This window comes from Jaculus jaculus, chromosome 12, assembly GCF_020740685.1.
Source record: "Jaculus jaculus isolate mJacJac1 chromosome 12, mJacJac1.mat.Y.cur, whole genome shotgun sequence".
NCBI lineage: Eukaryota > Metazoa > Chordata > Mammalia > Rodentia > Dipodidae > Jaculus > Jaculus jaculus.
In genome coordinates, this window is record NC_059113.1 from 92,877,336 (window position 1) to 92,895,892 (window position 18,557).

General features: G+C 41.1%; 1 protein-coding gene across 9 annotated transcripts in view; it reads left to right on the forward strand.

Annotated features, from left to right (window-relative positions):
* Slc10a7 (solute carrier family 10 member 7) overlaps positions 1-18,557 on the forward strand; it is a 278,502-nt gene that overhangs the window by 40,096 nt on the left and 219,849 nt on the right. Inside the window, exon 4 of one of the 9 annotated variants that reach the window (XM_045130913.1) lies at positions 6,968-7,074. The exons of 5 other annotated variants lie outside the window; for them this stretch is intronic. Coding sequence is in view for 2 of the 4 variants with exons in the window: in XM_045130910.1 (XP_044986845.1) it covers positions 1,867-1,878 (12 nt within the window). In the remaining 2 variants the exon portion in view is untranslated. Of the gene's footprint in view, positions 1-1,866; positions 1,977-6,967; positions 7,075-18,557 lie in introns of those variants that run through there. 3 more of the 9 variants (XM_045130911.1, XM_045130912.1, XM_045130910.1) reach the window with 3 other exon arrangements.

Consider the following 18,557-nt stretch of genomic DNA (forward strand, 5'->3'; position numbering starts at 1 on the left):
TTTATAACAAAAGGTAGAATTTTGGGCCTAGAGGGATGGCTTAGTGACTAAGGCGTTTGTCTACAAATCCGATGGACCTTGGTTCAATTCCCCAGGACCCACATAAGCCAGATGCATAAGGTGGCACATGTGTTTGGAGTTGGTTCACAATGGCTGGAGGCCCTGGTTTGCTCACTTTCTCTCTCTCTCTCTCTCTCTCTGCCTCTTCCTTGCTTGCTCGCTCTCTCAAATAAATAAATAAATTTTAGAAAATTAAAAAGGTAGAGTTTCTTACTGGAAGAACTATGCAGCTCTCTTAAAAATTTTAATTTTTAGTATAACATGTGACATGAGAGTTGTTAGGTCTGTTTCACACTTGTCATCACAGAAACTGAGGACATTAGAAACTATCTGACTAGTCTTCTTCCTAAGGCTTTAGTTTCTTCCACAAATATCCAATTAGCTGGTTACTCTTTAAGCACTTCTGTTTAAAAAGGAAGGGACCGCTTGATAAGACAGCCCATGCTATCTTTGAAAGCCTTTGTTGTTGCAATGCTAGCCTGTTAAATAAATGCAAGCTTTCAAAAAAAAATTTTTAATTTTCAAGCTGGGCGTGGTGGCACATGCTTTTAATCCCAGCACTCGGGAGGCAGAGGTAGGAGGATCGCCGTGAGTTCGAGGCCACCCTGAGACTACATAGTGAAGGCAGGTCAGCCTGAGCCAGAGTGAGACCCTACCTCGAAAAACCAAAAAAAAAAAAAAAATTAATTTTCAAATTGTGTTTGACAAATACATGACAAGGTATAAACAGAGCCTAATTTAGGAGTAAGTTTGCCTCTGATTGCTGAAGTCTTATAACTTTAAGCCCAATTCACAAATTGATTACCAAAAGAAAAAGGAAAGAAGTTGATTTAGGTAGAAACTTTCAAATAAAAGAGCCTTTCAAGCTGGGCGTGGTGGCGCATGCCTTTAATCCCAGCACTCGGGAGAAAGAGGTGGGAGGTTTGCCATGAATTCAAGGCCACCCCGAGAATACATAGTGAATTCCAGTTCAGCCTGGTCTAGAGTGAGACGCTACCTCAAAAAACTAAAAACAAACAAACAAACAAAAAAAAACAAAAAAACACTAATCTTGAGTTTTATTCCAGTGGCTTCAAGTGGTGAGGCAATACTGGCATTTTCCTGGTTTTTGATCTGCAAGGAGAGAGTAAGCAAGATGCTGGAAAAGCTTAAGACTGCAGCGATGCCCAGTTCCAGGAGATATTTAATTCCTGTAGGTGGTTTCCCTGCCCCCAGTGGATTTGTTTGGAGAGATGCTAACCTGCCCTATATCAGAAGACAGCAATCAGTGTAAATCTTGGAGTCACTGCAGTGTGACCAGTACAGGTTTGTAATCTGTCAGCCCTGGTTCTGGTTCTTGATGGTTTACACCCTGTGAATTCCTTTAGACTTGAAGACAATCTCCCAAGGTACATACTGTGACAGTCTCCGCTCTACAGATGAGAAAATAGGCACAAAGAGATTAAGAAACTTGCCCAGAGTTGTAGGCAGGAAAAACAAGGATGTAAGTGCAGATTCTTCAGGCTTTGATGCCTCTGACCCTTTCCTTTTCTTCCCTCCTTGTCTTTCTGGTTAACACTGGATGGTAGGACACAGTGTGCTAAATAGAAAAGCATGCGTGGTTTAGCACTTGAACCACCTTGGTGGGAAAAATAAAATTCCTCCAAAAATAGACCAGAAAGCCCATGACCTACTTAAAAAGAAAAGACCCCTAAGAAGTTATAGACTGAATTTTCTGTTTTACTGGCAGTCTTCCTTCAGGAAGTATTGCTGGGTCTAGTGTGTAGTATTATAAACTATCTGACTATTGTCTCTGGATTCTTCTAGATGTGTGGCTGAATATTAAAAACCAGTTTTGTTACACCGCTGCCATGTGTCTAGATATACAAAACTTCAGACATCTGGAGGAAGTTTGAGGAATTCTTTTTGGACACCATTTTGCTAATGTGTTCTAGAATGGATTTGTCTTCCTTTGTTTTCTTTGTTTCTTCATTGTTGTTACGAATTCTCAAATTAAGTGTGATTGGTAAGGTTTCTCATAAACATTATGTATCTTTAGTGAAAGAGACAGTAAATATGAAAAGATTTTACCAGAATATTTTATATATTTATTTGAGAGAGAGAAAGAGGGAGGGAGGGAGGGACAGAGGGAGAGGGAAAGAATGGGTGCACCAGGGCCTCCAGCCACTGCAAATGAACTCCAGATGTATGTGCTACCTTGTGCATCTGGCTTATGTGGGTACTGGGGAATTGAACCTAGGTCCTTAGGCTTCACAGGCAAGCACCCTAACTGCTAAGCCATCTCTCCAGCTTGAAAAGATATTTTTGAGTTTTCATTGTCTTTTTGTTTTCTTATTATGTATGGAATATTTTTGGGATTGTGGCAAAATGTGCATGACTTAAAATTTGCCATCTTATCTTAATATTTACAACTCATTAAATCAGTATTGCTGGTAAAACAAAGAATGTCACCATGAAGAAAGATGTGCTTATTTGTCCTAAAGAAACAAAATGCCTGGAATGATGACTAACTGAAAAAAAATTTGCCATTTTAACCATATTTTTCCTTTAAAAATGTATTTGGGGGGGGGTGGAAGATTACTCAGTGGTTAAGGCACTTGCCTGCAAAGCCTAACAACCTGGGTTCAGTTCCCCAGTTCCCCCATAAAAACAGATGCACAAAGTGGCTCATGCATCGTTTGAAGCAACTAGAGGTCCTGGTACACCCATTCTCTCTCTCTCTCTCTCTCTCTCTCTCTTTCTGCTTGCAAAAAAATTTTTTTTTTTTTAGTGCATATTATACAAAATAATGGGTTTCATTGTGATATTTTCATGCATACTTCTGAACCATTTTAGCTGTGTGATTCAGTAATATTAAGCCCAGTCACATTGTCTTGCAGTCCTCAGGACCACCCACCTCCAAAACACTTTTCATCTAGCAAGGCTCCTTTCTTCCCTCCCTCCCTCTCTCCTTCCTTCCTTCCCTCCCTCCCTCTCTCCCTCCTTCCCTCCCACCCTATCTCCCTTCCTTCTTTCCTTTCTTTCTATGAATTTGGCTGCTCTGGAAACTTCATGTATGTGGGATTATTCAATATTTGTCATCTGTGGCAAGCTTATTTCACTTAACATGTTTCTTTGTATTAAATAGGAATTGTTTAGTCATAAATGAATTAATATTGCATAACACTTTCTCATGTTCCTCTTAGGGAACTTTTCATCTGTCATAACAATTACAATGGAGGGCTGGTGAGATGGCTTAGTGGTTAAGGTGCTTGGCTGTGAAGTCAAAGGACCCGGGTGCAGTGCACAAGGTGGCACGTGTGTCTGGAGTTCACTTGTGGTGACTGGAGGCCCTGGAGTGCCCATTCCTTCTCTTTGTCGGCCTCTTTCTCTCTGTCTGTCTCTCAAATACATAAATAAATAAAATATCAAAAAAATATAATGCATGTCAGGGCAGGTAGTATTGTAATAAAATTAATAAAGTTGTTAACTATGGAATATGGTGCAAAGTTGAGGTCACTGTATGTAAGTTGCATGTTGTTATCATTGCAAAGATAGTTACAATATAAAATGTGGCAATTCTCTTAACAATAGAGTAGAGATGAGTGTACCAACTCTTAGAAGTCTACTGGATTTTCTGTCACCTCACAAAACAACATCACATTTAATTGCATATATTGCCTAAACTGCAATCATATATTAGAAATAGATAAAATGCAACTTTTGGATAAAGTATCAAGGTTTTCAAGTTAAGCAGTTGGTTTATAATTTATATTGCTAATGGTCAGTGATATTTTCTTTCTCAGATTATAGATTTTGGGATTTGCACTATGGTCCCTAGAAAGGTATTAAGATATTGATGATAATTTCTTGCCTTAGGGAAAATATTGATGATAATAGTGTGACTATAAAAAGAATATTTTCATCCCTGGCTTTTTTTTTTTTTTTAAATTTTGAAGCTTTTAAAGCTTACATCACTTTCTCCTTGGTATTCAGAAGCCCATCTTACAAAGCTTTTCTAATAGCAGAAGTTCTTTAAAAAAAAAAAAATCTCACATTAAAAAACAAAAAGCTAGGATAGGGAGTTGGCTTAATAGGAGGAATACAACTGTGTCTTTGCTAATCTTAGACATTGTCCCACAATTTTGATGTAACCCTTCAGCTGACAATTAAAATCTTTGTTTTAGCAGTCATCACCCAGCCCTAACAGATGGGTGCAGAACTAATCTCATTTTTATGTTCCCTACAACTTCTTCCTACACATTACAATATCCTGTGATTTATGTGCACTGAATTCTTAAAGATGATTGATGGCCCTTAAAGGGCTATTCTATACATCCTATTTAAATTATGCCAGAGTAAAACCACAGAGCAGAGGTGCTCTGAAGACCCCTGTAGAAATTTGAAGACAATTTTGATACTCTCATCCACTCAAAAAGAAATCTGCTAATACTGTACTGTTTCTTCCCTTGCCAGGACCCTCCTTGCCTGGTGTCATTTCTTGGGGTCTCCCGGGAGGAGATTAGTCTAAAACAACAAAGTAGCCAGATGTCTGGTTCTAAGAGAGTCCCAGAGGCCAGGCGACAGTACGCTGCAGAAACCGCATGGGGCTGAAGATCAAAGATACCTGAGAATTACTTATGGGCACATAGTATGTGTCAGGTCCATTATTAACAGTCTGAGAAAATTTGTTTCCCCAATTAACCCTTTTTTTGGAGTAACCTCAAATTCTAGTGAGTATATTTTCTGTTTGGATATATTTTCTTTTGTGCAGTTATGAGAAGTTTGTGATTTAATATTTATTTATTTGTTATGTATTTATGGGAATGAGAGAGAGAGAGAGAAAGAGGTGGGGAGTGAGTGGGGAGAATGGGCATGCCAGGGCCTCTAGCCACTGCAAACAAACTCTAGAAACATATACCACTGTGCACCCAGCTTTATGTAGATACTGGGGAATTGAACCTGGGTCCTTTGGCTTTGCAGGCAAGCGTCTTTACCACTAAGCTATTACTCCAGCCCAAGTTTGTGGCTTAAATATGGAACAATGAAAAAGGGCTTGAGCTGTATTGAAATCTTTTTTTAATTTTTTAAAATTTTTATTTATTTATTTGAAAGTGACAGAGAGAGAAAGAGGCAGAGAGAGAGAGAATGGGTGCACCAGGGCCTCCAGCCACTGCAAACAAACTCCAGATGCATGCATCCTCTTGTGCATCTGGCTAACGTGGGTCCTGGGGAAATCAAGCCTCGAACCGGGGTCCTTAGGCTTCATAGGCAAGCGCTTAACCGCTAAGCCATCTCTCCAGCCCTGAAATCGTTAAGCTGTTACTCTCATTCAGAGCAGATACACCATCAAGCACGCCACCAAGTGTCATGGAAAAGCAGGCGTTCTAGTTCTCAGTTAAAATGTAAACCAGTCAGTAGGAGCTATGTGGCTTGTGTGTGTGCACAGAGATGTTCTTTAATCCCTAACCCTCACTTAAAAATTTTTTTTTTAATTTATTTACGTATTTGAGAAAGAGGGAGAGAGGGAGAATGGGCGCACCAGGGCCTCTAGCCACTGCAAACAAACTCCAGACATATGTGTCCCCTTGTGCATCTGGCTTATGTGGGTCTTGGAGAATCGAACTGGGATCTTTTGACTTTGCAGGCAAACGCCTTGACAGTTAAGCCATCTCTCCAGCCAGAGGGTGAAGGTTTTTAAGAGCACAGCTTCCTGGTTTTCAAATGAATTCAGACTAAATCCCACTGGTGAGAAGTCTGTATGTTATTAGTAATCAACTTCCCTCTTTTAACATTGGTTATTACCAGTGAAATGCTAATTAAAATACCTTGTTGCTTTTACCTGTTTGCTTCATAGGTACACTTTTATGTTTATTGCTCATCTACAAATTTGGAAGGTATGCACACATTTGCTATTTTAGGTTATTATTAACTTTAGAGTCATTAAAAGCTTTTAGCTGAATTTACTTATTTATTTTTGTATGAAATGAGTTAGAATTTATTCACAATACTAAAATGAGAATAGTTTACAAAAATGTCATGATTAATTTTGGAAGATAACAATAAATACAGCTACACTCTTCAATGAAATAGTTATCTATAGTAAAATAACATTTGGTACTCAGCAGCATTTGTCAATTATTGCATCCCATATTAAGTTGCAAATTTATTTTTCAAAACAGTATCTGATTTCTGCAGCTACAGTGTCAATGAACTGAATTAAAAAATGTATTTTTTTTTTAAAATGAACAGGGCAAGTCAGTAGGCACTGATATTACAGCCACAGGACCCATTCACCCTTAAACAATGAATTACCTCCCTCAAGAGGCCTAGCACACACCAAGTTTTAAACTTCAGGAATTCAAAACAAGAACTCTACCACTATGGTGTCCCAGAATGTCAATTCCTTCTCAGTTCCTGCATGTCATAGCTTTGCTCTGTCCAGGTATTTCAGAGCAAACTCATCTTGAAACAATCTCATCATGAACGCTGAGTATCTTTTAAGGACTAAGTGAAAAATCCAGTGACTTTTGATGTCTTGGCTTCTTGAGGAGAGTTTTGGAAGGTGGAACAAAAAGACTTTGCATGACCTCATATGGTGTAATGCTGCATATAAAAGCCCCATTGCTGCTTTCCTTGAGATACAATCATGGAGCGTTGTTATCGGCAGGCGATTAGCCTAGTTTAGTGCTACAACGCATATTTTTAACATCTAGTCATATAAACTTGGCAGAAGACGCTGTAAAAATGTCTTTCAGTCTAATTGGAGATATGTGATCGCAGTGTAGTAACGAGATGGCGCATTCTTTTTGTGGTGGTCAAGGGTTCTTTGAACTCCTTGAGGAAAATGAAGCTCGCAGGAGCAGTTTATAAGGATTGATATCTCTCTCTCTCTCTCTCTCTCTCTCTCTCTCTCTGTGGATTTAAGTATTGAAGCAAGAAGAGAATCAGCCTCTTGTATGAAAAACAGAAGAGGCACCAATAATTGTTCTCCCCCCACCGAACTGAATTTGTTTTTACTTGTCAAAAGGTGGTCTCTGTCTTCACATTTCACAGCTGTGGTTCAGTTTGGCTTGCCCCCGCCCCCATATGCTGGATAAAATCCTTTGCCATTAATTACTAAGCCAGCCTGGTGATCTGTCTTCCTGGTTGAAATGGGCGTTGAGTCTGTTCTAGCCATTGGACCATACATTCATCTGAGCCCCGTGAGCAGATTATTTCAGAAAAGAGTCCATGGAGTAACAGCACCGCAGCGTCCTCAGCCCCTTGGAGTCGATTCAGCCAGATTTGCTCAGAGTTTGCCTTCATGGATCCACATGCCAGGACTGCACTCCAGTAGAGGATTCAGCATTCATTCTGTTGTGGTCCAGGGAGCTGTCCTTGTTCCCCTCTTGGAGAATGCCCTGCCTCCCTCCCTTCCTCCCCTCATGAGGATGCATGTGCAAGTGCACACAGAGAGACACATATTTTTATGTTTTTTGGTTTATTTGTATTTCTTTACTTGCAAATGACAGACAGAAAGAGGCAGAGAGAAAGAGAGAGAGAGAGAGAGAGAGAGAGAGAGGGAGAGAGAGAGAGAATGGGCATATCAGGGCCTCCAGCCACTGCAAATGAACTTGAGACGCATGCGCCACCCTATGCGTCTGGCTTACCTGGGTCCTGGGGAATTGAGCCTCAAACCTGTGTCCTTAGGCTTCACAGTCAAGCGCCTTAACCATTAAGCCATCCCCCCAGCCATTGGGTGACTTTATAGGTTTCTTACCTCCTGTTGCAGTCCAGTTCGCATTGCTGGTAGAAATCACCCAACCAAGAGCAGCTTCTGGGAAAAAGAGTTTTATTTTAGCTTACAGGCTTGAGGGGAAGCTCCACGATGGCAGGGGAAAACGATGGCATGAGCAGAGAGTGGACATCACCCCCTGGCCAACATAAGGTGGACCATAGTAACAGGAGAGTGTGCCAAGCACTGAAAAGGGGAAGCTGGCTATAATACCCATAAGCCGGCCCCCAACAATACACTCCCTCCAGGAGGCGTTAATTCCCAAATCTCCATCAGCTGGGAACCTAGCATTCAGAACACCTAAGTTTATGGAGGACACCTGAATCAAACCACCACACCTCCCTTCCTTCCTGCCTTCCTCTCTCAGTCTGTCTACCCATTCCTCCCTCCATACCTTTCTCTCTTTTTCCATCTCACCCTCCCTTTCCTTTCTCCTCCATCACTCTCTTCCTCTTTCTCTCTGCCCCTGTCTCCCTCCTTCTATCCCTCCCTCCCTGTCTCTTCCCTGTTGACTTTATGGGCCATTACTCCATGTAGAGTTTCTCTGAGCACATGAGAAGTATTTAATTGTGCTTTAAATATTTTATATTAGTGGGGCATGGTGGCACAAGCTTTTAATCCCAGCATTCAAGAGGCAGAGGTAGGAGGATCACTGTTAGTTCAAGGCCACCCTGAGACTACGTAGTGAATTCCAGGTCATCCTGGGCTAGAGTGAGAACCTAACTCAAGAAAACAAAAACAGGAGCTGGTGAGATGGCTTAGTGGTTAAGGCACTTGACTGTGAAGCCTAAGGACTCAGGTTCGATTCTCCAGGACCCATGTAAGCCAGATGAACAAAGTGGTACATGCTTCTGAGTCTGTTTGCAGTGGCTAGAGGCCCTGGCACGCCCATTCTATCACTCTTCTCTGTGTCTCTCTCTGTGCTTGCAAATAAATAAATAAATAGAAATTAAAAAACAAAAACCTACCAAAATAGTCAGTATTATTGAATTTAAGGAGGTGAAGAGTTTCCTCATTCCTATTTTTTATTTACTTACTTTACATTACTCCTTCATAAATTTCTGTCGACATTGCCTCCTTGTCTACCTGCTCAACTTTATTTCTCTTTTTCTTCATCTTTTAGTCTTTCATTGTGTTTCTTCATACCATGTGCATGAAGGGGTTTGAATGTGAAATTGTAATAGCAAGCAATTAAGGTCTCTTTGTGAAAACACTTTTCATAAGTTAGTAGCATGATAATTTAGTACATGAATGGGTGCTGAAGTGAAAATCCATAAACTTTTGTGGTAGAATGGCATGCTAAATAAAAATGCTTGCAGTATAAATCAAGTTGGTTTTGTTAGAATGTGAAGATTTAATATGCATTTTAATTTTTTTATATTTTCAAACGCTTTGTAAAGGAACACATTATCTTAACAATTTTGTTTTTAATGTGATTGTCTGAAAGGTTTTTATTTTTTTGAGGTATGAAGTTACTTTTACTTGTTTAATAAATTTCTCTACTTTTAACTTAGTCATAGTTTTATGCATCCTCCCCTAAGGCTTGGAGGAAGAGCCTTGGAATGCTTGCTACTGTTTAGAATGATGGTCCTTGGCAGTAGGTTGCCTCAGAGGCTGAGGTGGAATGCTGTAGGACTAAATCTGGTCCTTGGGAGAGTCCTGTCTCAGAGCAAGTGGAGAGCCACATACTGCTCAAAAGGGCCATCACCGAAGGAAACTTACATCTTTTCATTTCTCTTTTTATTTTTTGAGGTAGGGTCTCACTCTAGCCCAGGCTGACCTGAAATTCACTCTGTAGTCTCAGGGTGGCCTCGAACTCACGGCGATCCTCCTATCTCTGCCTCCCGAGTGCTGGGATTAAAGGTGTGCGCCACCACTCCCGGCAGAAACTTATATCTTTTCTTTTTTTAAAAAAATAATTATTTATTTGAGGTGGGGGGAGAATGGGCACACCAGGGCCTCATGTTGTTTTAAATGAACCCTCTAATGCATGTGCCACTTAGTTTGTCTGACATTATGTGGGCACCAGAGAGTCGAACCAGGTTCACCAGGCTTTGCAAGCAAGCACCTTTAAGCACTGAGCTCCCTCCCCAACCTGAAAGTTTTATCTTGAGTATAACAATCATCGGTTCTTGAATTCTTGTGGCTTCTAACTATTTCTGAATTAAAAAAATAAATCAAGATTTAGTCAAAGAAATATTAGAAAATCTTGTCATAAGTTGTATTCAGTTTGAACACAGAAATATTTTAAATAGTTTATTTTCCTTTGTTTTGAGTAAGATTTACATGATGAAAATACAACCCATGGAGAATCAGATACCTAAGAATAATGTTTGGGAAACTGAGTTTCCTGAAGACATGAGACTCAGTTATTGTAGCCTGGGGATTTTGCCTGGGGAAAAATGTATGTGCCTCAACAGCTAAAGGGCTATTCGGACAGAGAGAAAGCAAAGTGGCATCAGTTCCAATGAGTAATTTCAGTATTTCATGCTTAATTTTATTGTTGGCAGAATTGTCAAAATATATTAGCTGCAAACCTTCTCTGAAGCCTTACCTACAACAGATTGAACTGGGTAGGTAAAGACCTTGAGAATCAACCAGTCTTCACTGGGGAGAGGAGGCATTTATTTTTCTAGGTAATTCTCTGGAGAGAAGGGAATGCCTCTGTAGAACCAAAAAGAATATGTGGCTCTCAGTTTAAGGTCAGGAATGGGCAGCCTAAGAGAGGTGGGAGGGTGATTTGAAAACTGTTCCATTATTCATTTATCATAAGTATGGTTTATATCACAGGCGTTTCTGTTTATATTTACCTCCACTTAAAATCTTAAATAACTCTTGCTTGTGTTCTATTTAAAAGTTTTTTAAGCTCATCAGAGTTGAATAAATAACCTCCAGCAATGATACTAAATCCCATTCTTATTACCTTTTCTATCATTATTTTAGAGGCCAGATTAGTCTAGCTATTGTATAACTTGTTATTTACATTAAAGCCAAGTCCCTACTAATAGACTAGCTGCATTTCTAGTTTATATAAATGTTTTCCTGTTGTTTACCCTACAGTAGAAGCATACCCCTTTAAGGTATTAAAGTCCAGGCCACTTTTTATCCTGTTACCACCACCTAGCTGCTGTTTATTTTTTTTTAAGTCAAAAATCAAGTTTCTATATTTAATGACTTGGAAGATCTATTACCTTTTGTCAAAGTAGAAGAATTTATGAAGAATAAAAAAACCCTGAAATCCCCAAAAGATCAAGAAAGGAGATGTGTATAATTTTGTTGTTTAGCACATATATAAGCATTAATATTTATAATGGAGTTTAGTATTTCGTATTTACACTTCCATCAACATGTAACTTACTGCTTTGTTTTGAGACTATTAAATAGCTTGAGAGTTACTCACAGAAGAAACAATATTTTAGGATTTTTTTTTCTCAATTTGAATTTTCCCCAGGTATTAGTTAAGGAGCAAGCAGATTTCTTCCTGTTGAGGGTACTTACCTCATATGAAATCCTGTCTGGTATATTAATGCAAAGAACTGACAAATTGCTGAGTGGTTCCCTCATCTGCTGTTTTGACATAAACACTGACTGTAAGATAACTCTGTCATTATAGACATAACCCTCACTACTTACTCTTTTTATCTAATAAAAGATACCAGCTTGGCTGGCTTAAATAATAGTGTTAGTTTCTTACCATTTAAAATTCATAGAAATGTTAGATAAGTACATTCTTGTTTAAGAGAGGATTCATTTTCTTATTAAAATACCCATAAGACAATAAAACACAACATTTCTGAGAAACTCACTTTTATTTGGACATATTGATATATGGACAAGGTTGCCCTGGCCACATGGGCAACATCTTATTTTTTTCATGGCATTCTTTAGAGAACTTCCAAAAGCATTTTCTCCTGTTGAATTAAATGTCAAGTTATACCTTCTTTTCAACCTTCTAACAGACTTATTTCCAGGAATGGGACCACTGTGTAGTTCACGGAATTGAAGCATACGTTCTAGCACGTGGTGAGGTTTTTTAGGAGAGCTTTCATAGTGAACTAAATGTGGCTTTCTAGTGGAACACACCCTTTGGCTTCTCCATACTTTACGCATACTGATGTTCATGAAGATAATCACACTCAAAGCAATCAGAGATTCTTAGACCTGAGGGGCAGTAGAATAAAATGTCCAGTTCACACAGTGCAGTCAGTAATAGGCATACCAGTGGAGGAATGAAGTGTCCAGTTCACACAATGCAGTCAGTAATAGGTATACCAGTGGAAGAATGAAGTGTCCAGTTCACACAATGCAGTTAGTAATAGGTATACCAGTGGAGGAATGAAGTGTCCAGTTCACACAATGCAGTCAGTAATAGGTATACCAATGGAAGAATAAAGCATCCAGTTCACACAATGCAGTTGGTAATAGGTATTCCAATGGAAGAATAGTGTCCAGTTCACACATGCAGTCAGTAAATGACACACCAGCAGACTGAACTAGTGAGATTTAAAAAAAAAACTTGGTCCTATCATTTTTGGTTTTCCTCCAGCAAATCCTTGCGATCCATCCTCTCACTCCACTTTGGGATCAGGGTGCACAACAGCTCTGCTCTCCGGGAACTTAGAATTTAGAGCACAATCAAAACATCTGTCAAAAAAGACAGATAAGAGCTGGGTGGGGTGGCGTGGCACACTGTTAATTCCAGCCCTTGGGAGGCTGAGAGGAGGATCAGCATGAGTTCAAGGCCACCCTGAGACTTCATAGTGAATTCCAAGTCAGCCAAACAGATTCCCCTGATTTTTCTTAACCCAAGGAAGTAGTCCTGGTCCTCATCACTGAGCATAATCTCAAGTCCTTTGACTTGCTGGAAGAATCCTGGGACAACAGAGCAGTTAGCTTTTCACCAGTTTGGGCTGTTGAATTGCATCCTTACTTTAGTCTCAGTCCTGCCTGTTGCGATAGCATGGCCCTTTGACGCCTGATTTTTAGGAAGTTAAAAGGCAGTAAGTTAAGTCAGTCTCCTGGAAACGATGTAGAAACGTAGATCCAAATCATAAATAAGGTGCGCCGAGTACGTTAAAGAGACATGGAAAAATGGCTCCCTGTCTTTTGTAGTAAGGTAATTGGGCACCGCTGCTTGGCAGGAGCTGGTGCTATTGAGCCTGCTCTGGCTGCCACAGGTTGATGGGCAGGTGATAAGGCAGCTTCCGCCAGGGTCTGCACAGGAGGCCTACCTAATATGCTGTCTGCCCTAAGGGCCTATGGGAACACAGTTGGATTATTATGTTAATGCCTGAGCCCGCTGCCCTCTTCCTATCCCAGCTGGGTTCCCTGTGGTTAGGAACTGCTTGGCACTGACAGTGGAGTAATATGCTTCATGATTGAAAGGGCAAAGGGGCTTGAAAGAAAAAAAAGGAACAGAGAGTAGGCCAGCATAGATATGCAAATGAGGGAAGGCAATCTGTAGGAAGATTTCACTCTAAGAAAGTTTAGTAGGAAGTTCTCAAAGCGCTCTGTGAAAAATATTTCTTTCTTGATTAATTTTCAAGCTTGCTCCCTCATGCTGGTGTGTATGCACTGTTTGCAAGTTCATTTGTTTGAAATGAGAACAATCTAGCACATGGGTATCCAGGTGCAGAGCTAGTGATTGTGTAATGTTTTATACCTTCATTATTCTTTCACACTCATCCCCCAGTTGTCCTAGAAAAAATACTTTTTTTAATATTTAATTTTTTTATTTATTTTCATTTATTTGAAAGTGACAGAGAGAGAAAGAGGCAGATAGCGAGAGAGAGAGAATGGGCGTGCCAGGGCCTCCAGCCACTGCAAACAAACTCCAGACGTGTGCGCCCCCTTGTGCATCTGGCTAACGTGGGTCCTGGGGAATCGAGCCTCGAACCGGGGTCCTTAGGCTTCACAGGCAAGCGCTTAACCGCTAAGCCATCTCTCCAGCCTGAAAAATGATCTTTTAAGATAACTAATGATGTATATTTTAAAAAAGAATTTATACTTAAAAAGTGATGGCATTAAACCATCACTACCTTCCCCCGCCAGGGTCTCCCTCTATCTCAGGCTGACCTGAAATTCACTATGTAGTCTCATGGTGGTCTTGAACTCACAGTGATCCTCCTACCTCTGCCTCCCAAGTGCTGGGATTAAAGGCGTGCGCCACCACGCCCAGCTTAAACCATCACTTTTTATTTCTCTTTAATTTGTGGCATTTGTATGTGTGTGTGTGTTATGCGTGTGTGTGTGTTCATGTGTGTGTACATGTGGAGGCCAGAGGTCTGTCTACACTGGGTATCCTCAATTGTTCTCTATTTATTGAGAGACAGTGTGTCTCACTGAACCCAGAGTTCACCAGTTTACCTAGACCAGGTAGTCAGCAGGTTCTAGGCAGTCACCTGTCTTCCGTTTTCCACTCCTGGGATCACAGGCAGCTGGCACCATGCCTGGCATTCACGCGGGTGCTGGAGATCTGAACTTGGGCACTCATGCTTGTGTGGCAAGCGTTTCACTGTCTGCGCTGTCCCCCAAGCCCTGTTCCTCTTTATCTGTGACCTTTGACCCCGGCCTGGAGCATGCAGGTTTATCTTTTGGGAGGGGGTATAAGGATGGAGGTGAGATAATAGCTGAGATATTTTCTTTATGTATGCTGTATGAGTGGAATTTTAAACTTCTTGTGATGAGTCAAGGTTTTTAATGTCACCAGCCACACTTTGGCAAAGAATGTGGGCTTTTGTGTGTACCGTCCTATTAAAATTCTGGCTTTAATAATTGATTTTTAGCCATCTGATTTTGGATTACTTATTTACCTTAGATGTAAAATGGGTATGAGTTTTAAATGGGAGGGTAATGAATTGGTCATGTGGTCTTTTAAAAAATTTGCCATTGCAAAGGAACTCCAGATGCATGCACCATTCTGTGCATCTGGCATTACATGCGCACTGGGGAATCACACACAGGCTGTCAGGCTTTGCAAGCAAGTGCCTTTAACCACTGAGCCATCTCTCCAGCCCTTGAGTAGTCTTAATATCAGTTGCCATTGGAGTTCAGTGGGCACCTCTGGAGGGGTTCCAGGTTCTTGTATCCTGAAACAGAGAAGTGGACAGACACAGGTAGATCGTAGCAAGCCAAGCGAGAAAATTTATTAAGAAAGGATCCACGTCCAGGGGAGGAAGCAGACCAGAGCAAATGTTGAGGGGCTCAAATGGCCCTCCTCTGCAGAGTTGAGGCCTTTCTGTCCCACAGCGCCAGCTGTTTGGCTTATTTGCATGGCATAGGCTTTCATGTGCATGTTGACTTGTGGGATTCTGTATGCAGCCCCATATGTTGTTCAATTAGTACCTTTAATCTCCATGCAGGGGTGTATGCTTCAGTATTAAAATAGTTTTATTGGGGCTGGAGAGTTGGCTTAGTGGTTAAAGCACTTATCTGTAAGGCCAAAAGACCCTGGTTCGATTCCTCAGGACCCACGTCAACCAGATTCACAAGGTGGCACATGCGTCTGGAGCTCATTTGCAGTGGCTAGAGGCATTGGGGTGCCCATTTTCTCTCTCTTTCTCTCTGTATCTGGCCCTATTAAATAAGTAAATAAATAAATAAATAAAATTCAAAAAATATTTTTATTTATTTGCAAGCAGAGACAGACAGAAGTAACATGTCAGGGACTCCTGCCGCTTCAAACAAACTCCAGATGCATGCACCACTCTGTGCATCTGGTTTTACGTGAGTACTGGGGAATTGAACCTGGGCCTTTAGGCTTTGCAAGCAGGTGCCTGAACTGCTGAGCCATCTCTCCTTTCCTGCGTTAGTATTATCTTGAGTCACAGGTCACTCTCGGACACCCTGGAGGCCTCTGTAGCTGCACCAATGGCAGAGTTGAGCAGGCCTCCTTGGGGTGTTTCCTCATTGGCAACCTGTTTTCTTATGTTTTTATGCTAATTTTGTAAGCCATATTCTCCTGCCTCAGTCTGACAGAGACTGAGCGTGATGACAAGCTTCACGCAGTTATTTGACTTTTTTGTTTGTTTGTTTTTTTAAGGTAGGGTCTTGCTCTAGCCCAGGCTGACCTAGGATTCACTATGTAGTCTCAGGGTGACCTCAAACTCATGGTGATCCTCCTACCTCTGCCTCCCCAGTGCTGGGATTAAAGGTGTGCGCCACCATGCCAGCTGTTTATTACTTGACTTTGTATTTGTGCTTATAGGTAGTAATGGGTTTCACTGTGACATTTTCATACATATGTACCATTGCGGTTTGTGAATTCATTGTTACCCTGTTTTGGATGTTGACGTGTATGATACCTGGGGTGTGTGTGTATGCACACGTGTGCCTCATGGGCATGTATGCAGAGGTCAGTCCTTTGTTGCTCTTCAGTGTTATCTCTTTGAGACAGATTGACTTACTGAGCCAAGAGCTGCTGGGTTTTTGCTGACCAGACTGGCTGACCAGTGAGTCCCAGAGACCCCTGGGCTCAGCCACGTACAGAACTGGGGTTACAAGCATGCGTGCCCATGTCCGCTTTTTTTTTTAAACAACTTTTTGTTCATTTTTATTTATTTATTTGAGAGTGACAGACAGAAAGAAAGAGGCAGGTAGAGAGAGAGAATGGGTGCGCCAGGGCTTCCAGCCACTGCAGATGAACTCCAGACGCGTGCGCCCCCTTGTGCATCTGGCTAACGTGGGTCCTGGGGAATCAAGACTCGAACCAGGGTCCTTAGACTTCACAGGCAAGTGTTTAACCGCTAAGCCATCTCTCCAGCCCCCGTGTCCACCTTTTAAAATATATTTTTTCTTTATTTATTTAGAGAGAGGGAGAGACAGAGAGAATGGGCGCGCCAGGGCCTCTAGCCGCTGCAAACAAACTCCAGCTGCATGCACCACCTTGTGCATCTCACTTACGTGGGTTCTGAGGAATCAAACCTGGGTCCCTAGGCTTCACAGGCAAGAACCATAACCGCTAAGCCAACTCTCCATTCCATGTCCACTTTTTATGTGGGTGCAGGGTTTGACCTCAGGCTTTCTCAATACTCTTATCCAGTGAGCCATCTCCCTAGCTTCAAGTCCATTATCTTAGGCCTGTCTGTACACTTTCAATGGCATTAGCATTTTTATCTTTTCTAGTAGTCTTCTCAGAAAACAGGAGTGACTTTAGCTTCAAGCAGAATTACTATTTTTCTTTACATAGGTTATATAGTCTTATATCTCCTCTCCAATGGTCCCACCTTCCCTGAGGGCTCTCCTCAGTGGGGTTATTGGTGTTCACTGTTGGATAATTAAGGTTTCAATCAGTCATTGGGGGAGGGGAAGCTGTGCCTCGGGATATTTCTGCCCACCCTGTGGCTCTTGCAGTCTTGTTTAGGGTTGAGTTCTCTGTAGCCTCTGGGTTTCTGCTCCGATGTCAACCAGAATTTGACATAGAAAAAATAGTCAGTTATTCTCTATTTAATTTGAAAGAATTAACAGCTCCTCAAACAAAATGCTAGGATATGTTCCAAAGCAGTTTTGCAGTTATTATGTTCTTCAAATGAAAATGTGAAATCAATGGAACAGAAAATCTAATGGGCAGGGTTCTCAATAGAATCTAGATTTATTATGTTTAGAGTGGAAAAGTTTCCAAATATCCCCTATGAGTTCTAAAACATGTGCTTATTTAAACTAATACGAAGTGGCAATGTATAGTTAAACATTATTTTAAAATCCATCTCATGTCTTAATGAACACTTCACCTTTTGCATGAGATATTTCCAACACTAACATGTGCCGGGTGCCTGGTTCACACAGATCAGGATGGGGGGGGGTGTCACTTTCGCTGTCACCAGTACCTTTCCAGCTGCTCTAACAGTGGTTTGCAGATTTACATGGAGAGATTTGAGAGGGTCCTGCTGCTGCAAACAAACTGCAGATGCATGTATCACTTTGTGCATCTGGCTTTATGTGTGGGTACTGAGGAATCAAATATGGGCCATCAGGCTTTGCAAGCAAGTCCCTTTAACCACTGAGCTATCTCTCTAGCCCCATGGAGAGAGTCTCAAGGTCAGTAAATGCAGGAAACTTGGGGCTAATAGAAGCTCTATAGACAACACAGTTATCATTCATATATATATATGTGTATATATATATATAAATTGAGAGAGAGAGAGAGAGAGAGAGGAAAAGGCAGACAGAGAGACAGAGAGAATGGGCATGCCAGGGCATCTAGCCACTGCAAATGAACTCTAGATGCATGTGTCCCCTTGTGCATCTGGCTTATGTAGATCCTGGAGAATCAAACCAGGGTCCATAACAGCCAAACCATTTTCCCAGCCCCCAAGTACAGTTATCTTTAGTTTCTTTTTTTTTTTTTTTTAGGTAGGGTCTCGCTCTAGCCTAGGCTGACCTGGAATTCACTGTGGGCTCTCAGTGTGGCCTTGAACTCACAGTGATCCTCCTGCCTGTACCTCCCTGGGATTAAAGGTGTGTGCCACCATGCCCAGCTTTTAATTTCTTTTTAAATCCATATACTGGCTTTTATTAAAGCACAAGTTCACAGATAATTCTGTTGAAGTTTGAGGTAAGTAGCTTGTATTATATCAGAAAAGAGACTTCCTTCTGAAAGGCTCATTATGTTTGAGATTAGAATAAAGGGAGAAATAGCCAATTTTATCTTAGCAATCCTTATTTGAAGGTTTAGCAAACCCCTCTCCTTTTTTTTTAACTCTTTTATAATGTGCCTGCATTACCTTAGTTGTATATTTGTGAG